The 12,732-nt window shown below is 37.6% G+C and overlaps 1 protein-coding gene across 2 annotated transcripts; it reads right to left on the bottom strand.

The window, feature by feature from the left end:
- Window positions 1–6,032: 6,032 nt before the first annotated feature.
- LOC125004365 lies at window positions 6,033–8,951 on the bottom strand. 2 transcript variants are annotated; one of them, XM_047578916.1, is made up of 6 exons: window positions 8,799–8,951; window positions 8,259–8,591; window positions 7,968–8,147; window positions 7,513–7,596; window positions 7,376–7,419; window positions 6,033–6,971 (listed from the first exon to the last, which is right to left on the bottom strand). In XM_047578916.1, exons 1-6 carry the CDS (start codon window positions 8,833–8,835, stop codon window positions 6,639–6,641), a joined length of 1,011 nt encoding a protein of 336 aa, XP_047434872.1. In that variant the 5' UTR covers window positions 8,836–8,951; the 3' UTR covers window positions 6,033–6,638. The 2 variants fall into 2 exon arrangements, with proteins under 2 accessions (XP_047434872.1, XP_047434871.1); XM_047578915.1 differs by having other exon boundaries at window positions 7,968–8,591.
- Window positions 8,952–12,732: the final 3,781 nt, after the last annotated feature.

Below are 12,732 nucleotides of genomic sequence, written 5' to 3'. Positions count from 1 at the left end.
TATGCTGTTGGGCTAATGAGTTATTTATTTTTTGTTATATATTATCTATGGTTACATCACATCACATCATATAACACACGATGTTTTATGTCAGCTTGGATCTTGGAGCATGCTCATAAGGCAGACAGATCACTGAAAATTTCCACAAGTAAAATCAGTACAATCCAAACTACAGTGGTGTGAAAAAGTGTTGCCCCCCTTCCTGATTTCTTCTTCTTTTGTTTTTCTTTCTTTTTTTCGCATGTTTGTCATGTTTCAGATCATCAAACAAATTGGGCCACCCTTAGCAACAACAACTGCAACCAAGTGTTTGCGATAACTTGCAATAAGTCTTTTCCAGCACAGTGGAAGATCTTTGCAGAATTGTTGTAATTCAGCCTTGTTGGAGGGCTTTTCAGCATGAACCTCTTTTTTAAGGTTATACTGCAGCATCTCAATAGGATTCAGGTCAGGACTTTGAATAGGCCAACATCTGATTTTACTCTACGTATGAAGTTCTCTTTTTGAAATGTGGCGTTACTTTTACTACAGATGTAATGGGACACACAGCTTCCAAAAAGTTTTTGTCTCGTCAGCCCTCAGAGTATTTTCCTAAAAGTCTTGGAGAACATCAAGATGTTTTCTGGCGAAACTGAGATGAGTCTTTATGTTCTTTTGGCTCAGCAGTGGTTTTGGTCTTGATCTTGGATCTTCGCCATGCAGCACATTTCTGCCCAGTCTCTTTCTTATGGTGGAGTCATGAACACTGACCTTAACTGAGGCGAGTGAGGTCTGCAGTTCTTTAAATGTTGTTGTGGGGTAATTTTGGTCAGCTGGCCACTCCTCCAAGGTTCCCAGGCAACTGATAGAATTCAATTATTTTCTTTCTCATTTGTAACTGGATTTCTTTGGACCTCAGCATGATGTGTAGCTTTTGGGGATCTTTTGGTCTATTTCACTTTGTTAGGCAGGTGCTGTTTAAGTGATTTCTCGATTGAGAACAGTTGTGGCAAGAGAAATTGACCTCAAGTGTGTGTGTGCGTGTGTGTGCATGTGTGTGATAAAGAGAGTGAGAGAGAGACAGATAATTCAATTCACTTAGCAGCACAGTGTCATTAACTGTCATTGACTACCGAGCCAACATCCAGGACCACTGCCCTCTTCCCCTGGTGGCTGATGTACACAACAGTAACAACAATAACAACCACATCAAGTTACTCTTACTCTCTGGCCTGATGACAACTGCTGCTGGAGGGCATTCAAGGTGACTGCAGTTACAAGTGCATGTGTGTGTGTGAGGGAAGAGAGTGAAATGGACAACTACTGCTCATCAAATATTCAGACACCTGGACGTGAATTTCCACAGCATATTACTTATAAATTATGACTCTTTGCAGTACTTTTCCTCCACTCATCAAGCCAGCTGTGTATAACCAATGACAAATGTAATTAATAGCTGCATGAATGGCTCATTCTTCTCTAAATGCTCTATCAAATAAATGATGATGGTGGTTTTGCTTAGTAGAAATACAAAGGATCCTGACTGACATCCTTCATAAGAATTTAATTGTTATGTGTCAAACCTGCTCTCTAACTATGGTCACTCCTCCAGTGCAGCTAATGTCACAGTCTAGAACACAATACAGTTCATTTTCTCTTTAGTTTCATGTCTACTGACAGAAGCATTCTGCCTTAGCACTAGTTGCTTGTTGCAAGACTGAAAAAGACACACAACAGGTGAAACACACCACAAATTAAGGACAACTTTACATTTAAAAGAAAATACTGTGTTTTTTGTATTTCCATTTTTTTTTTTTTTTTTTTTTTTTTTTTTTACAATTGTATATGGCTAGATAACAATACTCACAGCCACAACATTATGACCACTGACAGGAGAAGCAAATAACATTGAACGTCACGATTCAATGTTCTACTGGGAAATGTTTGGACCTGACATTGATGTGGATGTTACTTGACAGGTCAGTGAAGGTTCTCAGTCATCTGGGTCATGGTATATCCAATAAGCAGTTAAAAAAGGCAACTGGACAATCCCTTCCTCTAAAGCGTCCATTGGCACTAATAGGATGAAATCACAACATTTCACACTTAGCAGAGGAACTCACCAAGAATTCCCCTTGAGCCCAATGGTGTACACCAGGCATGTCAAACATACGGCCCGCGGGCCGGACCCGGCCCGTTGGGTCATTTAATCTGGCCCGGCATAAATTTCTGAGTATGTCAAAAAAAGAAACGAGTCTCTAGCTAATTTCTATTAAAAGTTGTGATTTTTTAAAATAAATACAAACCAAATGCTCCCTCCGGCCGCTAGAGGGCAGTAAAGGTGTAAAAGCGCTTACGTCAAGCATGCGGCACTGACACGAGTCACAGGAAATAAACATTCGCAACGTGATGTGTCCAAGTAAAAATAAACCGGCAATCTTGCTTCACCATTCACCACTACTAAACAAGTTATCGGTCAACACACCCTTCCCAAAATGGCACTGTCAAAAAAAAGAAGAGTGGACACGGAGTGCAGAGTTTTCCAGGAGAAATGGACCGAGAAGTATTTATTCACAGAAGTGAATGCAAAACCAGTGTGCTTGGTATGTAATCAGCAAGTTGCAGTGTTCAAAGAGTTTAATATTCGGCGCCACTCGTCATAAAGACAAGTATGTCATATTAAAGACAATTAATATTGTGCAGTATATTCTCAGCTTCAGTAGGCCCAGCCTAGTAGTTTGATCTGATGTAGTCTAATCCTATTGCCCATGCACTGCTATAACTTATTTATTTATTTTATTTTATTTTGTATTTCTTTTTTTCATTTATTTCAAAGCAGTATGACAATTAAGGCGAAAAATATTTTTTTTATAGCTCCCACTTGAGTTTGTTTAGTGTGGTGAGTTGGTTCAGGTGTAAAACTGCATTCACTCAACTGTTAAAATAAACCAGTTGTTAACACATTCACGGCCAAACATGAAAAATCATTTTTTTCCCATTGGTTTTGAATAAATGTGTTGTGCTTAGAAAAGATCCCTTGTTATCCGTGATTATAATATGTAGGGTAGGCTACAAATGTAGGCTGAATGATAAAGCATAGTACTGAAAAACAAAGCTAAATATTTGGAGTTGACATTCTTTTACTGATCCTAATCTATCACAGTTAAATTGGCCAGTTTAAGTAAAATAATCATTTTTATTTTCTTTATAAGACAACTGCACTTGTACAATTTTTGAGAAGACATTTCACCACTTATCCAAGTAGTAGAAGTTGAGGTTTACATAGGAGCCTCAGCTTCCCATCAGCCACTTAGAACTGAAAGAGATACTTGGATGAGTGAAGAAATATCTCTACAAGTCCAGTTCCACTTTTTGGTTACTTAAACATATACCACCCACCTACTTAAACATGTTACCTAAACATGTACCCCCACGTCATAGCAGTGACACTCCTTGATGGCAGCAGACATCCCCAGCAGGATGCAGCCTGACACATACACACACACACACTAAAACAGTTTAGGAACAACAACAAAAAAAAAATACATGAAGAACATCACAAGATGTTGACCTCGCCTCCAAATTCATTAGATCCTCAACTGATCAAGTATCTGTGGGATGATCCACAGAGGCCCCTCCCCTCAACCCATAGGACCCAAAGGCCACCACTAACAACATTCTGTTACCAGACACCACGGGACACCCTCAGAAGACCAATATCCATTCTCTGATGAGTCACAACTGTTTTGGGGCACAAGGGAGACCTACACAATATTAGGAAGGTGGTGTTAATGTTATACTGTATGTGTATCGTTGTTTGACTGTGGTACTCAACACAATGGAGAAGTGATTGCTTTTAGACCACGTCCTGTTCCCAAAACCATTAGTGCACCAGTAGCAGTAGAACTGCTTTTCACCCTAACACAGTTGATTCACAAGGCATCCAAATATTCTATTGCACAACTCAAAATGAAGCAAACAATGACAAATGATCAACAAAAATATTTAATCTAGTGACTTGACATGATTAAAGTATGGAGAGGAAAAATAATAATGAATAAAAACTTAAGGGACTAGAAAGAGGTATGTGAGGAGAGTGCAAAAGGTTCAAGTTAAAAGATAAAGAGAATAAAGAGAAGTAGAAAAGAGGAGGCTACAGCAGCACAAAGGCTCCTCCCAGGAAACAGAATTGGTATTTTAATGACAATGTGAGAGATTCCATTTATACACCAAGGTCAAGAATACACAATGGTTCATTACACCCTTTCTGCATCCACTTTTTAGATTGTGGGAGAAGGACAGCAGTGGTAGAATATCAACAGACAAAACAGCACAAAGTGTCTCTGATTACCAATGCTGCTGTGGCCTCTGTCACTGCATTCCTCAAGAAGAATTATAATCTTCAAGAAGAATGTAATTTAGCTGTCCAGGAGAGTATCTTTGCATTCAGGACCTGGACCAGGTAGAGTTTGTGTTCTGTCCAATGGTCAATGACAATTATTGTTAAAAGTAGTCAGATATTCTATTTTGATGTTTGTTTTGCATTTTAATCACCAGAGCAGAAGTACGGAATCAACTTGTGAGTTTGTTAATCAGGGTTTGTCTGGTCTGGTCTAGGTGGGTGGTACATGTCTAAGTAACATCCACATGAATGAATGTCAGGCCCAAAAGTTTCAAAACATTGTATTGACTCACGATGGTCAACGCTATTTACTAGCAATGGTTTTAATGTTGTAGCTATTATCACAACTTTTTCCACAATTAGTTACAGGACCTCTGTGACTGCTGGAGGATAATGGAACAAGGCTAAAAAATACTTTTTCAGTCATCCCAGCCACCCTTACCTGTGGGTTTAAAAATATAATATAAATGTAATATATATTATATTTGTGTAAGCACTTGAATAGAGATTTATACTGTGTCATTTTTAATAGGAAACGTCAGCATGAACAGAATCCAAAGGCAGCTGAAGCTTTTGTCATGCGATGCTATATTTGTCCAGCAGCAATAACTGCAAGTTAGGGTGGTGGTACTTAGCAATGAACAAGTGCTTATGAGTTGCTTACACAGTAAAATCAGGATACCCAAATTAACACTGTAAGAGTTGATCTTAACACTTTTATGTCTATATGGGTCCACACCTCATAGTGTTAATTTAACACTTTTTTGTCAGTACCTTTACACTAAGTTAGTGTAAATTTGACCCTTCTTGTAGTTAAATGTAACACACTGCCTAACACCAACCAGTGTGTATGTAGTGTTAGCAATGAACTTTCTCAGAGGACTATTTCTTAACTACACAAGTGTTACCCCAAAGGTGTCAATATTATTCTTATATAATCCTACAAAAAAAATACTTGGAAAATAAACTTTACTAAAATAAAAAGGTAGTCATGTTTGGCAGTTCAAAAACATTTATTTTCAAACTTGCACCACAAATATCACTTTAGCACGCTAGCTAGCAACTAAATGTACTGTTTACTGCCGCTACTCACTGTCTATGTTACATGTGAGGCCAGGCATGCATGCTTACCTCTAGCTCATTAAGCAGGGTGGTTAGTAACAGCGCGACGAGTTAAGTTTCCGTGGTCCACCACTGCAAATGACCGGGTGCCCTAAAAGTAATTGGGCGGGGTGGGGGGGGGGGGGGTTAATACAGGATCAGAGTCTACTAGTGTATGTCTAGTTTAACACCAAGAATTCAACTCTTCCCAGTTTGCTGTGTACATTTATGCCACTCTTCTGTGTATAACAGTACAGTAACATTATTTCAGAAACCTTTACTTTCTCTTCTCAAAGTCGGTCAGCAAGTCTGGTTAGAAATATCTAACTCAGCCCTCTTAGTTCTGTCAGTTTTTCTCTCTGTTGCATGTCTTTTAGTGTGTCACTCCCCGTCTTTCATATATACTGTTGATAATCACACAAACACTACACTGAACGACTTTCCTGTATACTATTTATACTATAGCTTCCCTTGCTGCTGTTGCCAAATAAATAACATATGTTTGCGCAGTTTTCAACATGAATACAAATAAAGATACAGGAAACTAGAATGGTTCCTTTTTTTTTATTTTGAACATGGGCTACAATGAACAAACTTGGCACTGGCACATGAATGTTCACATGCCACGTTCATGTGGTGGCTGTGATGATTGTCAAAAAACCTCAAGATGCAGGAAGTGCAAAATAACACTTGTAAGAACTTTGTCGTTATTATCAACTTATCTTTCATACTAGAATACAAAAACAAAAAAAACTCCCCACAACAGACAGACATTGCTGAAGTGAATCTAAAGAATAATGTAAATGTAGCAAATGTATTAAACAGCCAACTCATTGGAATACATAAAGAAACACAGAAGTGTGACACTGGGCTAATGATTCATATCTGTATTTAGACGTCCAGGGTGAGTTGCGGAAGTAGAACAGATCTTTGCTGCACAGTTCTTTCAGGAAGTAAGTCAGTGTTCAGGCTCTCACATTCATTTCCTGCTGTCCCTTTTGACCTTCCAGACTCATTTTCAGTACTTTCACTGGCTAGAGTATCAGAGGTCAGTGTATTTCCAAAAATCAGGAAGAAATCAGAAGATTTAGTAAGAAATTTAGAAAATAAAAATTCCTTTTAATTATCCCATGCACAGTGTTCACCTTCTGCTTGCCTACGTTAGCTGAGCCAGCGAATATAGAAAATCATTGTCATGGCTTTCAAATTGCGTTGGTTGAGAGTTTTGATTGCGTTCTGTTTTCTTTTTGGGTTGTTGAGCAAAAGAGTACACCGTTTCACAAGCATGAAATGCGTCTCTGCTCTTTGCACACGCAGCTCCTCGGCTGACTTTTGACTTATCTGACATATCTTGAAGGTAAGTAGCATTTGCATACAGACTGTCTGGGTCAAGTCCAGCGCTGGCTGCAGAGAAGTGGTGAGTCGAAGCTGCTACAGGCTGCCTCCCAGTTTGATGCTCTTCAAGATCTATTTCTTCATATACATCATCCTTGAAATATTAACAGGAACGAGAGAAAAGGAAGAGCTGTACTGTAAAAGTATTGCATTACACAAAAAGGCAAGTAAACAGCCAAGGAAATGAAAAAATGTTGAACAGTAAAGTCATAAATAAACACTAAACGTCAGCAAAGTCACACTAATCACACAGAGTAGACGTTAATATTGAAGCTTGGATTAAGCTGGGGGCAGTTTAGTGACACGTTGAATGCTAGTGAGACTGATAGAATGACACAGCTGTGTGTTGTTCAGGTTACAGTACTGGAGCTGAAGTTACAATCTGTTACATCTTCAGTAGATGCTGCTGCTGGAATAGCTGAATTATTAACTACAGTATTTCCTGGACATCCATGTCAGCGCAAAAAAAAAACAAAAAAAAAACATAAATAAACTTACTTCTTGAGCAACTTGATACGGAGAATTGGCACTTGACACGACTTCTGAAAAACAGTCAGACAACATTTCTCAATCTGACTGCTGCCTTTTGCTGTCACATTACGTGCAATGTCTGTGATGGTGTGTGTGTGTCTTACTGTGCTGTCTCTTCATTAGTGGCATTAGGACCATTAGTGTGACTAAGATGGCAACAAAACTTATGATCAGATATGGTAAATGTCCTGGCCAAAGACAAAAAAAAAAGATTAAAGATTAAAAAACAAATTAAATCAAAGAGGAATTTGAAGCATTAAAAGATTATAACATAGTCTATGTAATAACATAGTCTATGCAATATGCAAACATAGTTTAAAGATGAACTAAGTGATTTTGTGGTTAATTTAAGCCCCGTTAGTGGTCTAGATACTGTTCTATCGTTCTACCTTTGTTAGTCTTTGTTAGTTTCTTGTGGCTGTCAGAGTAGAATCTATTCATTATTGGTGACGCATATGTTTCATCAAACGAAACTGTAGCAGAACTATTTTTATAACTTGCATCACTGTTTCAGTTAACAATAACATATGTATTAAAGACAAATGAGTTTGCATCATACCAGACCCTTGCTCTGTTAGTTCATTTGATTTCATATGAACATTACTGGTAGTGTTAACCTCAGGCTCCTCAGTGCTGATATTGTTGGGTGAAGACGATGTAAAGGTGTTAGTAACAGCAAATGACACTGATGGTGCAACAGTCACTGGTTCACTAGGTGTCCTTCGAACTGGAGGCTCAGCTGAAAGTAAAGACATAATATACAGTATACTGCTTTGTTCATTACCTGAGATGTTAGTATTATTTGACAAATAGTGTTTTATTAAAATAAAAATGAAGAACATGAACTTACCTTCAATAACTTTAAGATTCAACTCTATAAATCTGTCACGACCAAATCTCTCAACTCCACAATAATATTTTTTGGAATCTGACTTTTTAAGATTAGTGAAGGTCACAAATAATCCTTCTTCAGTGTTAGTTATCTCTATTCTGTCCTTAGATGTAGTCTTTCCAAATTCTGCTTTGATGATGATATGTTTGTTTTCATTGCATGGACTGTGACAAAGATACTTAGCATTTTGTCGTACATCAGTCCAAGCATTCCAGTCAGAACATTTAAATATAACATCTTTCCCAACATGTCCCTCTTTGCTGAGAGTCTTCACCTCCACAAAACTCAGAGCTACAAGAAGAAATAAAGAAAACATTTTCAAGTTGTCTTAGTGTCAATGAATATGTCATTACAAATTGCTTATCTGATCAACTATATTATGTGAACCGGCAAAACTTTTACATTAAACATTTTATAGCATTATACATCATCTATACAGCATTTATACGCAAGCAACTCTTGCTGCATATACTGAGAAAACAGAAAAAGTAAGCTCACCCGAAAGAAGACAAACGCACACTAATATTTTTGTCATAGTTTAAATGTGGAGAAAATAATGGCAGGCAAGTGGGCATGAGTAATCAGGTCTGCTCAACCACAGTCTGTACAACTTCCTCTTTCTTTCAGCCTTTAAGAGATCAGTGCTCCTCCCCTTTTGCCTTTTGCACACACACACACACACACACACACACACAAAACAAATGTGATGTGTGAGACTTTTGGTGTAGAGAAAACCAGGAGATAATCATTTAATCAAGAGATAACAGAATTAAATCAGAATATGTAACAGCTTTTAACCAGTCCAAACCAAAGAACCAAAGATGATTTTCCAGGCTACTCATAACTCAACTGTTAGGCTTTTAAACAAAATCAAAAGCCACATCACACCACCACACCATTGGTCACTGCTCACACAGAATGCTGTTTGGCAAATAACGAAAGCAGTGACGAATACTCTGGAGAATAAGAACATTTATTCAAATGATGCAGGAAAGTTTACAACAATGAAAGTTGTGTCTCTTGATCATTGTAGATATGTGAAGCATTTTATAGACTCCATCAGAACCTGTTCTATATGGGAAAAGTACATTTTTCTTACTGGCATATTAATCATAACATTTAGCATAACATCATGATGTTAATGTTACCAACTGTAGACCAGGGTTAAAAATACATTGGTTTTCTATTATAATTTTTCAAACCACAAGCTTCCCTTGACATTCCTCAAGGTTCATTAACATAATCTGACAGTGATGCTGCAGTGCCTATTCAAAGTTGTGACATAGGTTGTGGAGTTGCAGAAAACGTACAATAGTTTGTGGCAGCTGGGGCTCGGTAGGTAGAGCAGTTTGTCCATGAACCAGAGTGTTTGCTTACAACAGTTTGATGAGTCACAATGACATGAAAAGTTCTTTGGAACATCAGTAGGAAACTGATTTCTATAGAAATACAACACCATTTGCCTTTATAAAGGCAAACAAATGCCCCAGTACCACGTGTCTACTCATGACTTATTAGCAAATGCTTTGCAGTCTGTTACCACCCACATGTCTGGGGGAGCTACGGACTTCATCCTATATGTCACAAAGCTCCTGGGTGCTGGCATGTTACTGGGTTACGACAGAAAGAAGTTGATTAGACAATGCACTACAGCTGTGGCACTTAACCTGTCCATGGCACTGCTCCCTGAACCAGTCAGCCCCACCTCTCTCCCTGCAGAAATCTACCCTCGCTGGTAGTGTATGGAATAGCAGTAACATGATGGGTGAAGAGCATCAAAACCAATCAAACATTATAAAATCCCTTGCCCATCATGAATGTTTTTTTGTTTGTTTGTTTTTTATGGTACATGCTGTAAAACAACACTGACATAACATATCTGTATAGATAGCGGTAAATTGCAGTTGAGAATATTTTTCTCAAATTTAGTTATTACTGCTGAGTTAAACATCACCCTTCATACGGTATGAGCCTTCCATCAAAATAAGGACCTGGTGTGTACCACACATCCACTTTAAGAAGTGAAACATTTCAAGGTTTTAAGGGATGTTTTAAAATAGGTATGTGAAACTTGTCAGGTATCAAAGAAGTTCTCATGGTAAAAGAGAAAGTAAAACATAGAGAATAGTAAAAGAGAGAGTTTCTGAGTTTCTCTTGTCTTCTTACAACAGTTTGATGAGAATGGAATGCACCTTTAGATAGATGCACCCTTTTCCCTTTTTGGGGTTGAAGTTTTCTGAAGCCATTCTGATTAAATTAATCGAGGGAAATCTGTCAATGAGTGTCAACACTAACATAGCTAATTGTTTGCCACTGGAAAGAGTGGTGCTTAATTTCTTAGAGAGGAGTGCGATGTTGTATTAACTGTTATGTGACATTTTAGTCAACATTTATGCTATTATTAACGTTGACCCCTGAGGTTAACTTAATTAAAAAAAAAAAAAAAATGCAAGTGCCAGTTGCAAAATTGTCCTAAAAAGACTTAAAAAAAAATTATACTGGTAATTTGGTGACACTTTCTATGAATGTTGTATTTATAATGCCCTATGAATGCACTCATATTTTATAAGGTGTCTATAAAGCATTATAATGCTCATTATTACCATCTATACATATTCACAAGTCGTCATAACCAACTTCATGATGCATTATGACAACTGGTTATGAATGATTATAATTTTAATCTGAATAGTGCATTATAAATATGTCAATATCTGCCTAGTCACTTGTTCATTTTATGATGCATCATAACTACTTTGCTTTGCTAAATGTGCATAGTGATACATAATGAGTTTTGACTTCACCTATAGTGCTTTATATCTGTAGTTATAAGTATATGTAATAAAGTTATAATAATGTATACATCTCCCTACAGCACACAGTTACAAACAGCTATGCAATATCATAAGTGCTATTTGTCAGCTCTAAGTAAAGTGACAAGAATATGACACTATTATTAACAAACATAAGTTACTATGAGTAATTAAAAGGTGCAATGAACTAAGTCCTGAGTCTGGCATCTTTATCCTATATACACAATATTATAAATGACTATGTTACAGTATTATCATAGGTGTTATTTATCAGCTTTAGGTAAAGTAGAGCAAATGAGGTGTTGTTATAAATAGATATAAGACTATTATAAACAAATATGAGGCACAATGAAATAAGAGCCTGGACAGTAAAGACAAAAGGAATGCATTTAGTTCACTTTATTTTCATTTAAACCAACACACATAATCAGAATGATTATCAATGCTCTGAGCACATTACACAAACACATGAAACAGGCCACAAAAGTGGCACGGTGTGGTCCTATACTATGTCGTAGTGGTTATCATTGGAACAAAATTTACAATGCCACTGAAATCTATCTTGGGTCATTATGAAATTTTCCATATGCATGCCAGTCTTGCAAATGATGTGATGCAGGCATAAAACCTGTGTGAAATAATATAACAGTAAATAGGCCAACAGGCCAACAGCCCAACAGTAGCCACCTTGCGACCTAATTATTGAAATTTGTAAAACACCAAACTTCCCCCTAATCAAAATATACCTACTTAAAAGTGCCTTTGGGTTAGTGAGGTGGTCAGAGGTCAGGGGATGGTTTGACAGCAACTACAAGAAGAACAGAGGCAAATCTGTCCGCATTTATTTTTCCTATGTAAGGCAAGATACCACTACGCTGGCAATGCCATCAGATATTATTTTGATATCGTTTTTATTAATATTATTATTATTGTTGTAGAAATCAGAAGTCATTCCTTAGTCCATGACCCCTGACCTCTGACCCCACCCACTCACCTCCCTCCCCAGCTCCACCTACTGTCGGAAAGCGGCTTTTCTGCCCTTTCTCCTCTGAGTCCTCTCTAGGACATGTAGGATGTGTCTCTGTCCTGCTAGTGTTTTGTGAGCTAATGCCTTACTTTGCTTACATGAAGCACATGGTTTACGTGTTAAAGCAGTGATTTTGAATGGTTTTAATCATTAAACGCAAGAATACGAAAACTAGCCGTGTCTTGTAACTTTCGTGTAGCTAGCTTCAGCCACCTAGGGATAATCTGCGGTGCCTGCATGATATGCGGTAACATAATGTCTCATTAGGCTGCTTTAAACCTTCTGTATTGATTTAGAAAAAAATGTGATCTGTTTATTTGTTTTCAATCAAACCTTTGTGCATAAAAAAACAAACCCAGCTAGAGCACTAAAGATTTGCCTCTGTTCTTCTTCCTGTCAAATCATCTCCTGACCTTTGACCCTGAATCACCTCACCAACCCAAAGGCACTTTTAAGAGCCACATCTCTAGGACCACGGCGTGCCACTTTTGTGGCCTGTTTCGTGTGTTTCATGTGTTTGTGTAATGTGCTCAGAACATTGATAATCATTCTGATTACGTGTGTTGGTTTAAATGAAAATAAAGTGAACTAA

Source organism: Mugil cephalus, chromosome 2 (assembly GCF_022458985.1).
Source record: "Mugil cephalus isolate CIBA_MC_2020 chromosome 2, CIBA_Mcephalus_1.1, whole genome shotgun sequence".
In the NCBI taxonomy this organism is placed as follows: Eukaryota; Metazoa; Chordata; class Actinopteri; order Mugiliformes; family Mugilidae; genus Mugil; species Mugil cephalus.
The sequence above is the reverse complement of the archived record's forward strand: the minus strand, read 5'-3'. Positions and strand labels throughout refer to the sequence as shown.